Raw genomic sequence first — 20,620 nt, 5'->3', positions numbered from 1 at the left:
ATCAAATCAAGCATTTGGGAATATTTATAATTTTTGAAAGACAAGAATTATTTTAGTCCGGGATTTTTCAAAGGCTCTTTAGGGAAATGCAGCCCTAGCCCTCCTGAATTTGAACAGGATTTGGGCCTCTTAACGCTCTCTGACACATTTGAGAAGCCCCGCCTTAATTCTTACAATGCTGAAATCATGCAAACTGATCACTTCTAAAATTTGGTTTTCTAAATGCATACTGTCAGTTCCAGGTCCTAGTGAGTCGAGCCGACTATTTCAACAGGAGCAGAAGCAGCCTCAGAGCTGATCAGGAAACAGATGTGCAAACAGTTACTAACTGATACTGAAATGATCCTTATTTCACCTTCTCAGAAGGTGGGTGCAGGCTGGGAACGCCTGCTTCAGGGAGGCCTGTAGAATGCCTATTGACTACAACGCTCATGTCACTGAGGTAGTTTGAAATATAGTAAAGTAGGTGTTGTGATAAAGTGAGGAGCTCCACATGCCATCCAACACAAGGCATTCCCTTACAGTTGCCTGAAGAGTAAGGTAGACTGCACAGAAGACTGGCTTCAAGTTTGTTCAGTGATTTTGCGTGTTCAAATCTCTCTAAGGTCTTTATCCACCTCAGTCCTTGATGCAGCTAAGCTGAAGAATCTTCACATGAAAACAGCAGCAGCTGTAACTTAGGGCAGTTACAGTAGTTTTACAACTGAGCAGAAATAGCATATTGGGGGAGGCGAAGTCTAAGGTATGTAAGAATCCAGGGCTGTGTGTGTGCCAGCTAAATCTCAAAGTCCTAGGCAAACTGTGCTTGTTGTTTTATCACATGGGAAAAAGTAAACATGAACCATACTACAGCAATTACAGTGGCAAAAGGTGATACATTTCAAAGCATCTTTGAAATTGGTGCTAAAAGGTCATAGAGCTGAGAAAGCACAAGGTCCAGGACAGTTCAACCAATGAGTTCATGGCCAAGTGGGGCTATAAATGTAGGGTTATACACACTACCCTCAAGCCACAGAGACTCTCCCGGTGATGGCAGCGGGATATGTGCCCAAAGATCAAGGTTAGAATATGACCTTCATGTAGTGTCTAAGGTTTTAGTTACCACTATATATTATTTGTTCAGTATCTGCTATAAGTAGGGTTGGCAGAATTTGTTTTTATAATTTCGATGAACAATATCAATGTTTATTTTTAAGCATTTTTTTCTATTTTTATCCATTTAAATTTTCACAGTAGTGGGAAATTGGGAGGGTATCAGATAACTGGGTGGGACATGCAATAATTATTTAATGACAGTAGACACTGATCTCAAAAAATTAAAGCTTTATAACTGTTCAAACATATCAACATCACATGCCAAAATATACAAAGTAAATATCCTTAAATCAAATTCTATTAAGTTCTCAAGCAGCATTTTTCTTTCTTGGTCTATTTCTAAATGTCATTCATTATTAATGGAAATGTTGGGTTGGTTTGTACATGTATGGTGAAATTGATGTTTAGTGACATTTACTGATAAAAATGTGATCCTTCCAAGCCTGGCTTTAAGGAAGAGGTAAATCCCCCTTTTTTAAAAAAAAACGAACACTATGTGGTGTGGCTTTACAAAATGTTGTTGTTCTGTGAAAAATGGTACCCAATAGTGTGTGTGTGTGTGTGTGTGTGTGTGTGTGTGTGTGTGTGTATGTGAGCGACATTTACATGACTTCCCCCACACCCACACCTACACCATCTTGATCATGCAACATCACAAGCAAGGATGATGATCACTAAAACATTCTGTGAGTAGGGGATGAATGGTAGGATTAGACATTGCAAGACCTTAATGTGGCACTGCCATCAGTTAATGTGCCCATTCAGTTTAGTTAGTGGGGGCTTTCAGCACATGGACCCAAATTTTCAAGTATCCTATAAATTTGGTGCCTAACTTGCAATAACATGCACCTGGTTTTTGTAAGTGCTGAGTACCCACTCCTCCCATTGTCATGGGGACCTGTGAGCGCTCAGCATCTCTGAATATCAGATCCATGGTGTCCCAATCTGAACACCGAAAATTTGAGACACCCATAATTGGTGGCTTCTTTTGAAAATATGGGCCATAGTTCCTAGAGTGACTGAATTTGTTAATTGCATTTGCTGGTGACTTTAAAGCTGACACCATGTTTATTAAAACTTAAACCAAGGAAATTATATTCTACCCATTTGTCAGGGAAAGCTGAAGCATGGCCCATACTTCTTTCCTGCCATGCCACAGGTGGAAATGGATTTAGACTATTTAAGTAACTGTCAAGCCACAAGTAAAAATGTAATTACAAAAGTCTGTTTTATAGCACTAATAATACAAACCATGAACAACCCTCCCAACTACGAGATTGTCCTTACAGTTTGCATTTCTATAACACTGGATTTCTTTTTCACCTTTTTTTCTTTCAGAATTTGGTGAGAAAGGTTATTTAAAAACCAGTCTATATCTTGATGGTCTTCAGGCCACTGCATGTACTGACTCCTTTGCACAAAGACTCTAATCGGTTTGTATTTCATCAACTGATACTGAGAAAGTGACCCAACCACAACCATAATGAGGACTTCTTTCAGGTCACAAAAGTATCTGCTCTGGGCAAAATTAAAGGCTTCTACGCACCACCCATCCTTGAGGAACTGCCTTGTCACAATGCAAATAGTCTTCCTGCTGTTCCAAATGGCATCACGGATGTTGGTGATCTGTTCCTCCCCAGGCAGGAAATCTCTCTCTTCAAAGCACAAAGTAAATCTGTTTTTCTCAGAATACTGAGAGTCCAGGTGCTTTAGCAATGAATTTTGGACCCACTCAAAGTCTCTGCTGCTGTAGCATAAATAGGCATCATATTTATATGTACTTTTATCTATTGCTTGCTTACGTTCTTTTAGCAGAGCACCTTTGATGGTCTTATACCAGACAAAACAAGTCCCCCGAAAGTGACTAAAAATAATGACTACTGTTAGGAACATTATCAGAGTGACTGAAGTGAAAATGAACAGTGAGAACTGTAGAGGCTTCTGGAGTTCGTCTTCATTACAGCTATCAAGTGCCACTGAAGAAAGTGGAACCCTTGTGAAAACAGGTGGGAGTACACAGTATGTGTCATTTTCAGAGCCAGCTAAGGTCACATTGGTTTGATTTAACCATGCTGTCCAGGTGTTTAAAGTACAATCACAGAAAAACCTGTTATTTGTTATATCCAGGACACTCAAAGTCATGAAGAGCTCAAGGGCAGGTGAAAGAAGTTGGTTTTCAGACATATTCAGTGTCTTTAGGCTCTCAGGGAAAACACCAGGAGAAAGATAAGACAACTGGTTGGAGGCTAGGTTAAGTCTGTTTAATGATGTTAGACCACTAAAAATATCCTGTGGAAGGGAAGTAAGGTAGTTGTTATTCAGGTGGAGCACCTCTAGTTTGGAAAGTGCCCTGAACACATCCAAACATAAACTTCTGTCCCACACAAGCTTTAACATGTTTTCTCCTAGATCCAAGTAAACTAACTGGTTATTTTCTATAACATCAACACTTTTAACACAATAAGATAAACGATTTTTTCTTAACAAGAGATACTGCACATCTGGAACTTGTAAAAGAATATAAAGATCACCCAGATTGTCCAATCTGTTTCTTTCCAAGTTAAGGAATGTTGCACTTATTCTCTGGTTACCTACAGATACTATCTTATTGTCACTTAAATGAAGAGTGAACATGGCTGGGAAAGAAGGGAGAGTTTTAATGGCATTGTCCCGGAGATCCACCATCTTTAACCTTCTTAAATCCCTGAACGAATTCCCAGCAATTACTCCAATATGATTTTGTTGCAAATCAATATGCATCACATTCTGAAGCCCCTCAAAAGTGTAATCGTACAGCTCCCCCAGAATGTTATATGACAGGTTGAGAGTTCCTAGCTTTCCCAGGCCAAAAAATGCTTGCTTTTGGATCTGATTTATCTTGTTATTGTGAAGATTCAGCAATTCCAGATCACCAAGGCTCTGAAATACATAAGGATTGAGAGAGAAAATAGAACCATGTGAAATATCCAGTAAGCGAACGCCACTTCTTGCTAGCCCTGCAAATGTATCTTGGTCTGGATCCTGGAAGTTCTTAAAGCCAAATCCTGGACCCATTATGTGATAGCTAAGCTTCAGAAAAACAATTGAAGTCCCATTCACAGCTGTGCAGAAGTGTTGCATTATATCTACACCCCAGCCATTACCGCCAAGATCCAGGGTGTCCAGGGCTATGTTTTTGAAAGGATTTCCACACTTGGCCCAGTCCACAGAAATTGAGTAATATAACTTATTAGAATTAAGAATAAACAGTATGAAGAATTTTCCCTGGAAGCTATCAAGGTTTCCTTCACATAAGCTGGATATCCTGTTGTTTTTCAGGTCCACAATTTGCAAGGATTTTAGATGGTAAAATAAGCGATGAGGGCGAAGGCTTTTGATCTTGTTTCCAGAAAGATCCAAATATTCTAAGGAGATCATATCTCGAAGATAGTCTTCTTCCAGAATGGACTCCTCAAGACTGTTGTGATATAACCGGAGTGTATGTACATATGACAACTCCACAAAAGCATCAGGATCCAGATGAAGTATCTTATTGTCTCCTAAATCTAAGAGTCGAAGGTTTGGCAGGTTCCTAAAAGCTGCTTTCCCTATGGTAACAGGAAAGACAAACTGGGTTCCAATTTCCAAAATCTGCAACTGTTCCAGCAGAGGGAAAGAGGATGCATTCACTTGCCTGATTTTGTTGAAACTTAGCAGGAGTGCAACTGTGTCACTGAGCACAGGTGGAACCTCGGTGAGGTTACAAAAATAACACAAAGCATTTTGGCCTTGGGAACAGCAGCTTGTAGCAAATATTTCTTTGGCTACCAGCGACATTCCTAAGAGAAATACTAGATGATGTAACATTGTGATGCTGCATGAAAAGAGAGAGAGAAAGTTGTAAGAACAAAATATAAAATTGGCTGTCTGACCAATAAAGTTTTGTAGCAAAGTTTTAATGCAACAGAATAAAAGACCAACGCCAAGATTTTCAAATGATGAGGGATTTGGGGTGCATGTGTTTTTGAGTATACAATCTGAAACACCTTAAAGGGATCTGATGCTCAGTGGATGGGCTCCAGAAAATGGTGAGCAACCCAGTCTGAAAATCAAGTTCCATGAAAAGTATTTTAAGTTGGGCACCCAAAAATCATTGGTCACTTTTGAAAATCTTGGTCCAAATATTTAACAGTTGCACCACTGATGTGACAACAATGGTACATTAGCCTGAAACTCACTCCTTATTCGAAGTTAGCCAGACTGTTTTTTAAAAGTTTGGATAGTATGGTCAGAGGCTTTAGGTTAACACAAGTATTGAGATATCCACCTACTCTTCTGAACAGTGTAATCACTGCCATGTTCCTCCCCACTCCTCATTGCTATCAGGGCTAGGTCAGACAATTCCAATGGCTAACAATAACATGTCACAATAGTGTCACAGACAAGGCCCTTCCAGAAATAGTATTTTAAAAAATGGTATGCTTTCTTTTTGGAGCACCCATGAGATTTCTGGTCATCAGCTGAGTTACTCTGAATTTAACACAGGAGAGTTTGACTCAGCCATGGAGGTTTAAAAGGAAAAGGCCCATTTGGAGTTTCAGAATCTCTGGGACTATTCCAGTAATGTGAAGTTGTTTTTTATGGTGGGAGCAATGCTTTAAAAGCGTACACAGGAAAGAGGTTGATGAGGAGGATATCGTAATTAAATAGCCCTTAGTAATCAAATCATTCTTATTGCTATTAGTCATCTTAAAATATTCTCCAGTACATATGAAGCTCACAAGAGATCTAGCATATGGTATTAATGTCACTTATTTATTGTGTGAGACAAATCTACTGTTTATAGCCTACTGCTTATTAAAAGGTTACATTTGATATACTGTGGACAGTCAGATTTTGCATAGCAATGCGTGAATGTAACGAATGCATCTAACTGATGTATACTTCGAGGTTTTCCCCACTCTGGATTTCTTCATGCATCCTGTCATCTAAACATCTCTCTTTTAAACTGTAATCTCTTCAGAGCAATCACTGTCCTTATTGTTGCCTGTTGCATAAGACAGAGCAAGTTGTCTGCACTAAAAGGATTACTTGCATGCTTTTTTAAAATATGTATTTACTAAGATTGCAACTACCTGCCTCTCCTTTCTAAAAAGCATTCACTGAAATGTTTGCTTGGCTGACAACCAGCGTAAGAATTTTTGTACCCTACAGCCTAATGTGTTCAAACTTAATAAGCATAAGTTTTTGTCAAACCAAATCCCTCCTGGCCATCTAGTGGTTGCTAAATAAATTTACTTTATAGAGAAAAAGAGAGGCCCTGAGCCAGTAATTAACAAGTAGGTCAATCCCATTAATTGTTATTATCGATTGACTGTACTATTTCACTAATGGCACAGATTGCCCAGAAGCATCACAGGGAGAGTAAATTATTTCAAGATTCTATGCTGAACCTAGCAATAGGTGAATTGCAACAGGTTCAGATTGAGGATCTCAGAAAATGGAGGGGAACTGGGGCAATTTTTGATGGAAAAAGAAATCTCATTTTTACATCAGAAAAATTTTCCAACCCTTTATAGTTTGGCTGCTTATCCAAACTATCAGACATTAAGGAGGTATCCATCAGGCCATGTGTCCTCATACAATCCTGCCTTTATCTCGAGTCTGCTTGCAGGGAGGGGCTAATCGATAAACTGTTTGCTCCTTCAATATTTTCATGGGACCAGTGTCCTCCTGGAAACTTGGACCTTTGTGTGGAATTGCAAGAGTGATGACAATAAGCGACCTTTCCATTCACTCTTGTCACAGGGAGCAGTTCAGAACCACTCCTTGCACCAGAGGTTCTTTCTATTAGCAAAACAATCTACATAATCTAAATCTAGAAGTAGCTGATAGCATTCCTTTAACACAATATAACATGGAAAACTGCACAGAGGATCAGTAAAAATATATTTGTTTAGCCATAAAACTGACTGGGGTCGTGTGTTGCTGGAGCAAGTTTAATTGAAAATCCACAGCGTTTTGCAAATTCCACTAGGAGTCCAACTATTTTTAAATGAATGGCAGCATCAGCTTTATCTCCATAGGGAGTTGAAAAGTATGCATGAGTGGGGTGGAGGGGGAGTGGAAATAATACAGCACAGCATGGGAAGTTCTGTCTCTCTGGGCTTGTCTACAGATAAAACTTGTATTGCTTTACTGCTATACTGTGATAGTTAAATTGGTACGACACCCTAGCGTGTATGTGCATATACTGAGGCCTGATCTACACCTAAAACGTAGATCAACTTAGTTATTCTGCTCAGGGGTGAGAAAAATTCACAATCCGAGAGACGCAGGTAAGCCAACTTAAGCCCTGGTATAGATATCACAAGGTTGATGGAAGAATTCTTCCATCATCCTATCTCCAGCCTTTCAAAGGAGTGGGTTTACTACAGCGATGGGAAACCCTTCCATTGCTGTAGCTAGTGTCTATGCTGCAGCACTTGCAGTTTAGTCATACCCTGATATAGCATACTGGAAGGGGAATAAATTCCCATAGTGGAAGGGGAATAAGTTCTACCAGTGTAAAGAACCTTTATAACAGTATGACTGTGTCCAGAATATGGGATATACCAGTATAACTATGTCTGTAAAAAAAAAAAAATCTCACCCTTAACTGAGCTAGTTAAACTGGTGCAACTTCCAAATGTAGACCAGGCTACTCTTTCTGTTGTTGAAGCAGAAACAAGAATCCATTCTTTGCCCTTTACTGGCGCAATGCGAACTGACCAAAGATTTAGTGTATGTAGAACTTACTGACAGACCAATGCTCACCACACCAATCCATATAATGAGGTTACACAGATGCGTAGGGCTAGAAGGAAGCCAGGGACCCATCATGTCTCTAGAGTCAGATTTGAAAACAGATGGAATTTTAACCTAAAAAAATCCGTTTGGGCACTTATATGGCCCCATCAGGATAGTATCTGAGCACCCAGGATGTTTTGGGCAAACATGTTCCTGCGCCAAAATAACCTTGCAGAAATCCTCAGTACTTGGGACAGTTACTTGGGCTATATATCCACACCAGCCTTATTGAGAAGAGGGATTAATATATTATTTAGACCCATGGCATTGAACATTCCAGATCCATGGCTGCAGGATTTAGACACTTGAATCCAAACTTCATTTTGTTTTCCTGCCTAGGCATCAGAAGGAAATAAAGAAAAAACTAAGACCAGGGGAGTTGGGAATGGGGAGGCTCATGTGACTCCCAGGCCATGCTGTAGTGAGCAATGTACCCTTAGCTATAACAGATGGGTCCTCCCACCATACTGCTCTCCGTGTAGCAGGAAGGGAGCTTCTATAATGAGAAGTGGAGCTTCACCTACCCCTGCCCGTATGACCAACCAATGAGTGTGTAGGTTGAGGCTTCATCTCAATATTCCAGCTCCAGGCTCTGAGTTCCCTCTCAGCAGGGGTTAAACGGGCTCAGTAAAAACAGATCAGGTTGCCTTAGCCTAAAACTGGCCTACTCTACAGCTGTAAGCAGTTTTTGAAACTCAGGGCTTGTCTACATTACCGCCGGATTGGTGGGTAGCGATCAATCCAGTGGGGGTCGATTTATCGTGCCTAGTATAGACATGATAAATCGACTGCTGAGCGCTCTCCAGTCGACTCCGGTACTCCACCAGAACAAGCAGCGCAAGTGGAGTCGACGGGAGCGCATCAGCTGTCGACTTACCGCAGTGACGTAAGTAGATGTAAGTACATCGACTTCAGCTACGCTATTCATGTAGCTGAAGTTGCATATCTTAGGGCATGGCTACACTCAAAACTTCAAAGCGCTGCGGCGGGAGCATTCCCATGGCAGCGCTTTGAAGTGTGAGTGTGGTCACCTCCATGAGGGGATTAGCTTAGACTGCTGGGAGGGCACTGTTTACACTGGCGCTTTACAGCGCTGTAACTTGCTGTGCTCAGGGGGGGTGTTTTTCACACCCCTGAGTGAGGGGTGTAGATCCCCCCCACAGTGGTGTAGATAAACCCCCATTTTAGGTGAACTGGTTTTAAAACTGGTTAGAAGATTTCCCAGTGTAGACAGAAGGAAACACTCTTGCTGACTGTCGTTTTAGGGTAAATTTTGCAGTATGCTGGGCCCTTTGTAGAACCTCAGTGTTCTCCTAAGGGCATCTGAGGAATGAAGGGGGGGAGAAGGGCAGGGACACTGAGAGGAGCACTAGCTAATCTAAAAAAAGGTTTAGATTTGCTGAAGCAAAGCACTCATCATTCCCTTCTTTTAAAAAAGCATCTTATTTATAACCAAAGCATTTGTTCAAAAGTTTGTTTTGTTTTTTAAGCAATGCAGACCTGATGGCTTTTGCCAAGTGTTGCCAATAAAGCTAATTAGATCAGGGAAGGATGTTACCATCCTGTTTGGATTCACATTGTCCCTGCCAATACTTGAGAATGTTTGCTCACTTTTTTAGACAGGAAAGGAAACACATTTGTTGTCTGAAGTGCAGGGTAAATTTTGCATATCTCCCAGAGCCTGCAAATACTGGCAAGACTTTTGTGTGGATTCAGCATTCATCAGCATGTTTACTCTCTGCATATTGGGCAAGTTTCCTTTGAGGATGAGAACTGATAGATCAGAAATCACAACACTTTCAAAAGACAAGCCTGGGAGCTGAAATTCGTAACTTTGCTAGACACTAAAAATCATGGTCTTAATAAAGCCACTGGTTTTATGGCTTACTACAACAATCTGTAACCCACTAACCCCCTTTTTTGTCCTATGACAGGGGTGTTAACAAGTCACTTTGCCTTGAATGGTCCCTAACTGCTTATGCTAAACTATCTGTTCAATCTTGTATTTAGCTCTCAAACTCTCAGTACCTTTCCCAGACCCGAAGAAGAGCTCTGTGTAACTCAAAAAATGTGTCTCTCTCACCAACACCAGTGGGTCCAATAAAAGATATTCCCTCACCAACCTTGTCTCCCTAGCCCTACCGTCGGCTTGGAAGATTTTTCTTTAGTTCCAATGCTAGACGCATTATGAGTTTATCCTGAAGCTGCATGAATGCTGCTGTAACTGGGGCATTTGTATGGAAAACGTCCCAGGTTGTTACAGATAAAGGGGAGATAGGGGAAGATGTTTCAGGTGTTTTTTTCATCTTTAACATATTGGGCTAACTTGGGTATAAGGAACTTAAAATTGCTAGGAGGATGTTTGAGCTGAAGGAAGAAAGGTCAGTTGCAGCAGCCTGGCAGGGGCTCTGGTAACATGCAGGAGTTGGGCAATAACAAATGAAGAAAGAAACAATCCATGCACTGTGCTTGCGCAGTAAAGATGACTGGCATTGTGCTTAAACTAGAAATGGTTAAAAATCCCCACACGGCTAAACCGTGATGGGCAATGAAGGCTGACAGACAAACTCAGAAGTGGTCCAGGAGTATGTGGCATGAGTTCATACACAGCTTAGGCTATGTATTCTCACCTTTGAGCTCCTAAACTGAGACTGAGATGGAAGATAAATAAACTGAGTCCCCAATGTTCTTCCCCGCAGCCTGACCCCAGGCCTTACTTCTCAAACCACTCGTGCTCCCTCTTCTCTCTCTATTGAGTCTGAGTGGACAAGCCCAAAAACATTGAAGCAGAGCTGCAAAAGCTAGAAGAGGCAAAGAGCTGAGTTCAAGGTGGACAACCCTATGCAAAACTGAGTTACTTAATACTTCCATGATGATCACCCTAAAAGTACCTAAAACAGAGGAACAGATTCATTGCTGTGCTGGTGAGTTATTTTGAGAGTGGAACAGACCTGGTGAGACCAAGTCACATGACCTCCGAGGCTAGTGAATCAAAGAAGCTATGAGCCAAAGCAGGAGGGAGGGAGAACTGAGGGGAATTAAATAAACTCTACGATGAAAAAATTTGATGATAATATCAAATTCTATGATGCTGTGACCAGATGGTGAATGTCTCCAAATCAATGTCACGAATGTACCAGGAGAGGGTAATGATAGCATCCTCACCAGCACTGTGCTCACAGAACTTGAATCTGACTCAGTTCCTAATCCTGGCTGCTTTATTTCTCAGAATATTAAAGGATCTTCCTATTCTGCTACCACTATATAGTCAACGTCGTCTTGCTGTTCAGTGTGGGAGTGGAAGACCACTCCCATCGCTTAAATAAAAAAAAAAAAAGAGAGAGAAAATGGAGAACCAGGAAATTATAATATAATTAATCTAACTCCACTCCCAAATAAAATTCTGGAGAACTTGATAAGACATTGATGACAAAAGCTGACAACGGCATTATATGTAATAAGGAAGTCTGCAAAGCTTCTCAAAGAACAGACCATGTGAGACTAACCTAATCTCTCTTTTTTTACATGGCTAGTAAGGCTATTGACAAGGAGATTCTTTATTATGTTGATCTAGGCCATAGGGAACTGATGGGCAGATCCCCTGGGAGAATAACACGAGGAGGAAAGGAGTCCAGGAGAGTTGGCTGTATTTTAAAGAATCCTTATTGAGGTTACAGAGACAAACCATCCCGATGTGTAGAAAGAATAATAAATATGGCAGGTGACCAGCTTGGCTTAACAGTGAAATCCTTGCTGATCTTAAACACAAAAAAGAAGCTTACAAGAAGTGGAAGATTGGACAAATGACCAGGGAAGAGTATAAAAATATTGCTCAGGCATGCAGGAGTGAAATCAGGAAGGCCAAATCACACCCAGAGTTGCAGCTAGCAAGAGATGTTAAGGCTAACCAGAAGGGTTTCTTCAGGTGTGTTAGCAACAAGAAGAAAGTCAAGGAAAGTGTGGGCCCCTTACTGAATGAGGGAGGCAACCTAGTGACAGAGGATGTGGAAAAAACTAATGTGCTCAATGCTTTCTTTGCATATGTCTTCACGAACAAGGTCAGCTCCCAGACTACTGCACTGGGCAGCACAGCATGGAGAGGAGGTGACCAGCCCTCTGTGGAGAAAGAAGTGGTTCGGGACTATTTAGAAAAGCTGGACAAGCACAAGTCCATGGGGCCGGATGCGCTGCATCCAAGAATGCTAAAGGAGTTGGCGGATGTGATTGCAGAGCCATTGGCCATTATCTTTGAAAACTCATGGTGATTGGGGGAAGTCCCGGATGACTGGAAAAAGGCTAATGTAGTGCCCATCTTTAAAAAAGGGAAGGAGGAGGATCCTAGGAACTACAGGCCAGTCAGCCTCACCTCAGTCCCTGGAAAAATCCTCAAGGAATCAATTCTGAAGCACTTAGAGGAGAGGAAAGTGATCAGGAACAGTCAGCATGGATTCACCAAGGGCAAGTCATGCCTGACTAATCTAATTGCCTTCTGTGACGAGATAACTGGCTCTGTGGATGAGGGGAAAGCAGTGGACGTGTTGTTCCTTGACTTTAGCAAAGCTTTTGACATGGTCTCCCACAGTATTCTTGCCAGCAAGTTAAAGAAGTATGAATGGACTATAAGGTGGATAGAAAGTTGGCTAGATTGTCGGACTCAACGGGTGGTGATCAATGGCTCCATGTCTAGTTGGCAGCTGGTATCAAGTGGAGTGCCCCATGGGTCGGTCCTGGGGCCAGTTTTGTTAAGTATCTTCATAAATGATTTGGAGGATGGTGTGGATTGCACCCTCAGCAAGTTTGCAGATGACACTAAACTGGGAGGAGAGGTAGATATGCTGGAGGGTAGGGATAGGATACAGAGGGCCCTAGACAAATGGGAGGATTGGGCCAAAAGAAATCTGATGAGGTTCAATAAGGACTAGTGCAGAGTCCTGTACTTAGGATGGAAAAATCCCATGCACCGCTACAGACTAGGGACTGAATGGCTCGGCAGCAGTTCTGCAGAAAAGGACCTAGGGTTACAATGGATGAGAAGCTGGATATGAGTCAACAGTGTGCCCTTGTTGCCAAGAAGGCCAATGGCATTTTGGGATGCATACGTAGGGGCATTGCCAGCAGATCGAGGGACGTGATCGTTCCCCTCTATTTGACATTGGTGAGGCCTCATCTGGAGTACTGTGTCCAGTTTTGGGCCCCACACTACAAGAAGGATGTGGAAAAATTGGAAAATGTCCAGTGGAGGGCAACAAAAATGATTAGGGGACTGGAACACATGACTTATGAGGAGAGGCTGAGGGAACTGGGATCGTTTAGTCTGCGGAAGAGAAGAATGAGGGGGGATTTGATAGCTGCTTTCAACTACTTGAAAGGGGGTTCCAAAGAGGATGGATCTAGACTGTTCTCAGTGGTAGCAGATGACAGAACAAGGAGTAATGGTCTCAAGTTGCAGTGGGGGAGGTTTAGGTTGGATATTAGGAAAAACTTTTTCACTAGGAGGGTGGTGAAACACTGGAATGTGTTACCTAGGGAGGTGGTTGAATCTCCTTCCTTAGAAGTTTTTAAGGTCAGGCTTGACAAAGCCCTGGCTGGGATGATTTAGTTGGGGATTGGTCCTGCTTTGAGCAGGGGGTTGGACTAGAGGACCTCCTGAGGTCCTTTCCCACCCTGGTATTCTATTATTCTATGATTCTAGTAAAGCTCTTGAAAATAAGGTACAATTTACAGTAAAAGCATGGTTGTTATATTGGCCAGATAAGAAAAGCCTGATTGTCGACACCTTTGTTCTCATGACTAATTGCATTGCTGCTTTCATCTGGATTAGGCCAGATTCAATTATTTATTAACAAAAATAAAGTGCCAAGATTCTTTTCCCCCCTCTGAGCTATCACCTATGCATTAACATTGTTAAATTGCTCTGAATATTCTGGAGCTGAATTTCATCCCAATAATTACAATCTGAAAAAAAATATTGGCCTTAACAGTGTTTTGGGCTATGTACTGAATGCGATCCCCTACTCTCTTCTTAAATGGGCATCATAATACTGAGTTTAGCTCTAATATACAGTAGAACCTCAGCATTATGGAAACCAGAGTTACGAACTGATCAGGTAATCACACACCTCATTTGGAATTGGACGTACGCAATCAGGCAACAAACAGCAGAGCTGGGCGGAAAAGCAAATACAGTACTGTATTGTAAAAAGAAAAGGAGTACTTACGGCACCTTAGAGACTAAGGCATTTATTTGAGCAAGTGAGCTGTAGCTCATGAAAGCTTATGCTCAAATAAAGTTGTTAGTCTCTAAGGTGCCACAAGTACCCCTGTACTCCTGAAGCCCACTTCATCAGATGTATAGAATGGAACAAATAGTCAGAAGATAGATCGATAGATATATACATGCAGAGAACATGAAAAGGTGGAGTAAGAGGCTAATTAATTAAGATGAGCTATTATCAGCAGGAGAAAAAAACTTTTGTAGTGATAATCAAGATGGCCCATTTAGACAGTTGACAAGAAGGTGTGAGGATACTTAACGTGGGGAAATAGATTCAATATGTGTAATGACCCAGCCACTCCCCATCTCTATTCAAACCCAAGTTAATGGTATCTAGTTTGCAAATTAATTCAAGCTCAGCAGTTTCTCGTTGGAGTCTAGTTCTCAGCTAGTACCTGTAGACAGGTTTAGAGCCTGGAACAGTAAAGAAAGCATAACCAGTCTTGACTGCTGTATGGAAGGGGCAACTGAGGCACATCGCCTCATGGCATTAACGGCTAAATGCCAAGACATTTTAAAAGATATTGATATCTGCATTATTTATACAATGCTATACACCACAATGTTTTCAGGCAACCTGGGAACAGAAACCCAGAACTTTGCAAAAACACTGATGGATAACATTACAGTGTTTGGGAACACTTGGAGGTTGTATATTGTAGCCCATAGGATTATTTTGCTAGCTATTATATTTTACTAATCCAGCCGGCAGTATCAATTAATATGTTTCTTTTTCTGAAATTAATCCATTTTATTTTATCAGTATTAATTCCTTGGAATTTAGGATATGTTGAGACATGTATTTCCTAATAAGTTTTGCTGAAATGCAAGAAGCCTACTGGTCTGTAGGATCCCGATCTGCTATATAGCAAAAAGTATAATCAGTTATAAATATGTCAGCATAAAAGCTGGCAACCTTTGGCACAGATAAGAATGGTCTCTGAACTTTGGGGAACCAAAGGGAGGAACTATCCACATCACATCACAGGTTTATCCGACTTCTACAACTGGTTGGTAATCACAGGGTACACCACAACTTGGAGGTCATCAAGAGAGCCTAGGCTGGCAGTTTTGGGAATGAGATAATACTTATTAATATATTTAGAAAGTAGGTGTCATAATCCACTAACCTATAAGAGAAGGGTACCCATAAAATTCTTAGGGTATGGAAATAAGGTCAGGATTACATAGGTCAGGATCCTATAAAATACCTTGTAAGAGAGCTCTTCGGGAGTCGACTCTATTCTAAAATTCTTCCTTTGATTCATTCATTCATTCATTCCATTCAGTTCTCCTATACTCTATAGACTATCTATTCTATTGTCTATCATGCTATTAGCTTAGCTTGCGCAGTATAGTATAACTACTCAACATTCCTAATCATTGGGGAAGCCAGCACCATCACGTAATCGGGCATGCCAGGAGCGAGGCTGGTCCTTCACCTCCTATTACCGTGTCCTCAAGGAAGGGTGTGAGTATGTTAGGTTAAGGTTAATAATAGAAATGGTACCACCAGGAGTTTTGGAATTCTTTACTGTTTTGCAGTTATAAGTTTCATTGCATTTCTTATTTTTATGTTAATTTCAATAAAGGTTTTATCAATTTGGTATTGTTCTCAGTGTACTTGTTCTTGTTAAGCACCCCGAGAATCCTCTCCCGTTATAGAACTCATTGAGTTCTCGAACTCTGTAGCCTGAATTGGATAACCTATAAATCTTCTGGTCAGATGCGAGCCATTAAACTAACCCATTAAATTCTGGTCAACAATAGCCAAAGCCGAAAAGGGATTTTAGATACACTACCTCCGCATTGGTCAGTGACCAACCCTCTGGCAGTAAACTCAGGGAGAAGGTGTGATGTTTCACTCCATATTCTTTATGAAAATATGCTTATGATATGGATATGACATAACAGATCTACTTCATGCAAGATAACTCATGTAAGATATCATTGGAAAGGTTATGATTTACTGAATGTAATTATCCAATTTGTATGCCTGTATCATTTCTGTATCTGAAGTTAGATGTATCTATTTCAAATGTGCTACTCTGGATGTCACCCACAACTAGTCCTTCAGATATAGCAGTGGAAAAGTCAGACAGAGCTAATGCCCCATTAGCAGGGCCATCCCTAGCAATTCTGTGGCTCTATGCAGCCCCCTTGCGGGGGGAGGGGGGACAGGTCTCTGCAGGGGAGGAGCAGGGGGGGTGGACCCCAGGCCTCCACGTGGGGAACCACCCCCTAGCATTCACTACTGGCATGGCTGAGGTCGGGTCGCTGCACTCCTGCGGCCGGTGAGTGCAGGCCCAGTCCGGCTGCAGAGCGCGGGGGAGTGGGGGTGGGGCTGGGGTGCAGCATGGGCGGGGCTGGGCCTGCACTCACTGGCAGCAGGAGTGCAGGGACCCAGCCTCAGCCACACTGCTGGTGAATGCTGGGAGTGGGGCTAGGGCGCGAAAGGGGCTAGGGGAAGAGGCGGGGGGGGCGGAGCAGGGGCTGGAGCAGCATGCAGCTGTGCAGGGCACCAGGAAATTCAGGGGGCACTGGTGTGGTGTTTAGATGCTGTTTGGAATTATTAGAATTGGGAGCACTGGCTGTTGGGAGTCTGAAAGGACAGGAAACAGGAAGGGGGGGTGGAAGTTGAGGAGGCGGAGTGAGAGTTACTGAGGGTGCAGCAGCAGCTTGGTAAAGAGGTTTCCACTTTAAAAACAAAGTCCTGTTGAAATTTGTTAGTACCTTGCCTGGTTGCTACAACATTTTGGCGACGAGGATGGATCTTCTGCCTCTGAACCCACCTGCACCCTTTCTGCAAAGCCCAGGTGAGCCTCCAATTGCTTTTACTGTCTGGATCCATATGTTTGAGACTTATCTGCTTGCAATCAGTGCTATAGAGATTTCTGAAGTAAGAAAGCATGCTCTACTAATCCACTGCCTTGGAGCAGAAGGGTAGCATATATTTTACACTTTTCCCCTTGCAGATGATAAATATGGAGACAGCACTCACTGCATTAAAGAACTTTTTTGTGCCCAAAGTGAATGTAGTAGCTAATCGCTGCAGATTTCGCCAGGGTGAGCAGAAAACAGGGGAGACGATAATGCAGTATATTGCTTCCCTGAGGAGTCTGATTGTAACTTGTGACTTTGGGAATATGGCAGATGAGATGATTAGAGACCAGCTCATTGAGAAAAAAACCATGCTTCGTGTAAGAGAACGCTTACCTCTAGAACCACAGCTTACACTAGAAAACGCAATAACCATTGATACTCAGATTGAGTCAGCTACAGCTGAAGCCAAAATAATAAGCATGGATACAGAAGGCACAGTCCAGGCTGCGACTCCTTTGCAGAAAAGTTCACTATCGCTGCAGACAAATGATTACAAGAGGAAAACTAATGGAAAACCACCGAATCAGCAAATTCAAAATACAGTAAAAGCATGCTTTTGCTGTGGATCCCCACAACAACTTGCAAGCTACACAGGATGCCCAGCAAAAGTAGCTCAGTGCAATCATTGCAAAAAGATTGGGCATTTTGCTAAAGTATGTCGCAGCAGCCAGTTCAATCAACAGGTGCATGCAGTTACAATACCAGATGTTACTGTGCTAAGCGTGGACAAAACCACTATTGCACATATTCCAGAACAAATAAAGTGCACTGTAAACATTTCCACCAAACCCTCAGGCAAATCACAATCTATTCAGCTTATGTTGAACACTGGCTCAACAGTATCTATACTACCTGATTCCATCTATTTGCATTACTTTAAAGATGTGCCTCTTACTGAACCCAAACGTCTCTTGGTGTGCTATTTGAAAAACCATATTCCACTACATGGCTGCCTGCCAACAATAGTTACTTTTGGTGATTGCTGTGTAACTGCAGAGTTCTACATTGTCCACAAAGGCACTCCTATCTTTGGCAGAAATTTATTGGCTGCTTTAAATGTCAGGGTAGTTAATGAACAAATTGATCTTCCTCAGCAAATCACTCTTGCGGTACACACACCAGTTTCAGCTGCGACCCAACAGGTTGAGGAGAAACTCAGTTGTGCTTATGGGTTTCTGCATAAAGTTAAAATGCGGAATAATGTGATGCCTGTATGACAGAAGTTACGGTGCTTACCATTTTCAGTCAGGGAAGCTGTTTCAGAGGAACTTAGAAAACTTGTTCAAAAGGACATTATTGAAGAGATTGACTCCTTGGAATGGGTTTCAACTATAGTAGTGATGCAGAAGAAGGGTGGAGGCATTCGCCTTTGTGTGGACTTACGGGAGCCAAATAAAGCTATTGTGATTGACAGCCATCCTCCTCCTCACATAGAAGAAGTATTTGCAGAACTCCATGGAGCAAAGATGTTTTCTACTCTTGATTTGCAGACTGCATACTACCAGGTTATGTTGCATGAAGATAGCAGAGACCTCACAGCATTTATTACACATGAGGGACTATTTTGTTTTAAACATGTTCCATACGTTCTCGCATCTGCCCCAAGTGCCTTCCAAAAAATGATGTCATTGATTCTGAAGAATCAACATGGAGTTCAGTGCTATCTCAATGATATTATCATGTTTGGAAATACTTTTGAGGAGCATGACAATAACCTGAAGTCTATACTAAACTGCATGAGCAAAGCAGACCTCTAGCCCAATAGCAAATTTAGACAAACTGAACTCTCCTTTCTGGGGCATACAATTTCACAGGCTGGTCTAAAACCGGATCCAGATCATATCCTGGCAATTTCAAATGCTCCTACTCCAACAGATTTGCAAACCTTATGTTCCTTCTTGGGTCTTACCTCCTGGTATGCAAAATTCATTCCCGATTATGCTTCTGTCATTGAACCATTACAAGAATCACTACAGAGAAGTTCAACCTTAGTGTGGACAACGGATGCACAAGCTAGTTTCGAAACAGTGAAAGACTTGATTGTACATAGTCCAGTACTTGCACTATTCACTCCTGCATTGTCCACAATTGTAACTACTGATGCTTCTGATTATGGACTTGGGGCTGTCCTCACACAACTTCATGAGGACAACACAGAGAGGACTGTTGCATTTGCTTCAAGGACACTAAGTAATGCTAAGAGGAAATATTCTACAGTTGAAAAAGAAGCACTTGCTTGTGTCTGGGCTACTGAAAAATGGAGAACTTACCTGTGGGGCCGCATATTCAAGTTGTGCACAGACCACAGCCCTTTGACAACGTTGCTCGCCTCGAAAGGACTGGGAAGAGCAGAATATCGTATTGCTAGATGGTCTGCAAGATTACTCTCTTTCAATTATGAACTGGAATATAAGCCTGGAAACCAAAATGTGGTAGCTGATTGCCTTTCTTGCCTGCCTTTGCCTTCACCAGATGGTCACCGGAGGATAGGATGTAGTAGTTGAGCTTATTACAAGCACTCTTACTGCAGTTACAAAAGAACAATTTCAAGCTGCTTGTTCAGCGTGTCCAATTCAACAGAAACTATGGGAATTTCTGACAAAGAGATGGCCCAGTAACCCTAAAAACCTTGACCCAGTTTTGCTGCCTTATTTTAGAGTTCAGGATGAACTTTCTTTGCTTGATGGCTGTGTGCTATGAGGTACACACCGGCCACTTGTGCCAGAAGAATTACAGTCAAAACTCATACACCTGGCACATGATACTCATCAAGGAATTGTCAGAATCAAACAATGACTATGGGATCTGTATTGGTGGCCAGGGACGGACTCTCAAACTGAAGTACTCATAAAATCCTGTGTCACTTGCCAAATGCATGATAAGACAGCAATGACATGTACCCCTCCATTACAGCCTGTTCCTCTTCCTGAATCTGCACGGGAAAAAGTGGCGATTGACATTGTAGGACACTTTGATAATGCTCCAAGTGACTGCCGTTATGCCATTACTTTAATAGACTATTTCAGTAAATGGCCCTGTCATAAATATAAAGGGAAGGGTAAACACCTTTAAAATCCCTCCTGGCCAGAGGAAAAACCCTTTCACCTGTAAAGGGTTAAGAAACGAGGATAACCTCGCTGGCACCTGACCAAAATGACCAATGAGGAGACAAGATACTTTCAAAACTGGAGCGGGGAGAAACAAAGGTTCTCTCTCTCTGTGTGATGCTTTTGCCGGGAACAGAAAAGGAATGGAGTCTTAGAACTTAGTAAGTAATCTAGCTAGATATGCTTTAGATTTGGTTTGGTTTAAATGGCTGATAAAATAAGCTGTGCTGAATGGAATGTAGATTCCTTTTTTTGTGTCTTTTTGTAACTTAAGTTTTTGCCTAGAGGGATTCTCTATGTTTTGAATCTGATTACCCTGTAAGGTATTTACCATCCTGATTTTACAGAGGTGATTCTTTTACTATTTCTTCAATTAAAATTCTTCTTTTAAGAACCTGATTGCTTTTTCATTGTTCTTAAGCTCCAAGGGTTT

General features: G+C 41.8%; 1 protein-coding gene across 2 annotated transcripts in view; it reads right to left on the bottom strand.

Annotated features, from left to right (window-relative positions):
* Positions 1-1,338: 1,338 nt before the first annotated feature.
* Positions 1,339-20,620, bottom strand: part of TLR5 (toll like receptor 5) — a 31,655-nt gene continuing 12,373 nt past the window's right edge. For both annotated transcript variants that reach the window (XM_073338781.1, XM_073338780.1), the window contains exon 3: positions 1,339-4,948. In XM_073338781.1, the coding sequence (XP_073194882.1) occupies positions 2,365-4,941 (2,577 nt within the window). In that variant the 5' untranslated portion in view covers positions 4,942-4,948 and the 3' untranslated portion in view covers positions 1,339-2,364. The remainder of the gene's footprint in view (positions 4,949-20,620) is intronic.

Source organism: Lepidochelys kempii, chromosome 3 (assembly GCF_965140285.1).
Source record: "Lepidochelys kempii isolate rLepKem1 chromosome 3, rLepKem1.hap1, whole genome shotgun sequence".
Taxonomy (NCBI): domain Eukaryota; kingdom Metazoa; phylum Chordata; order Testudines; family Cheloniidae; genus Lepidochelys; species Lepidochelys kempii.
The sequence above is the reverse complement of the archived record's forward strand: the minus strand, read 5'-3'. Positions and strand labels throughout refer to the sequence as shown.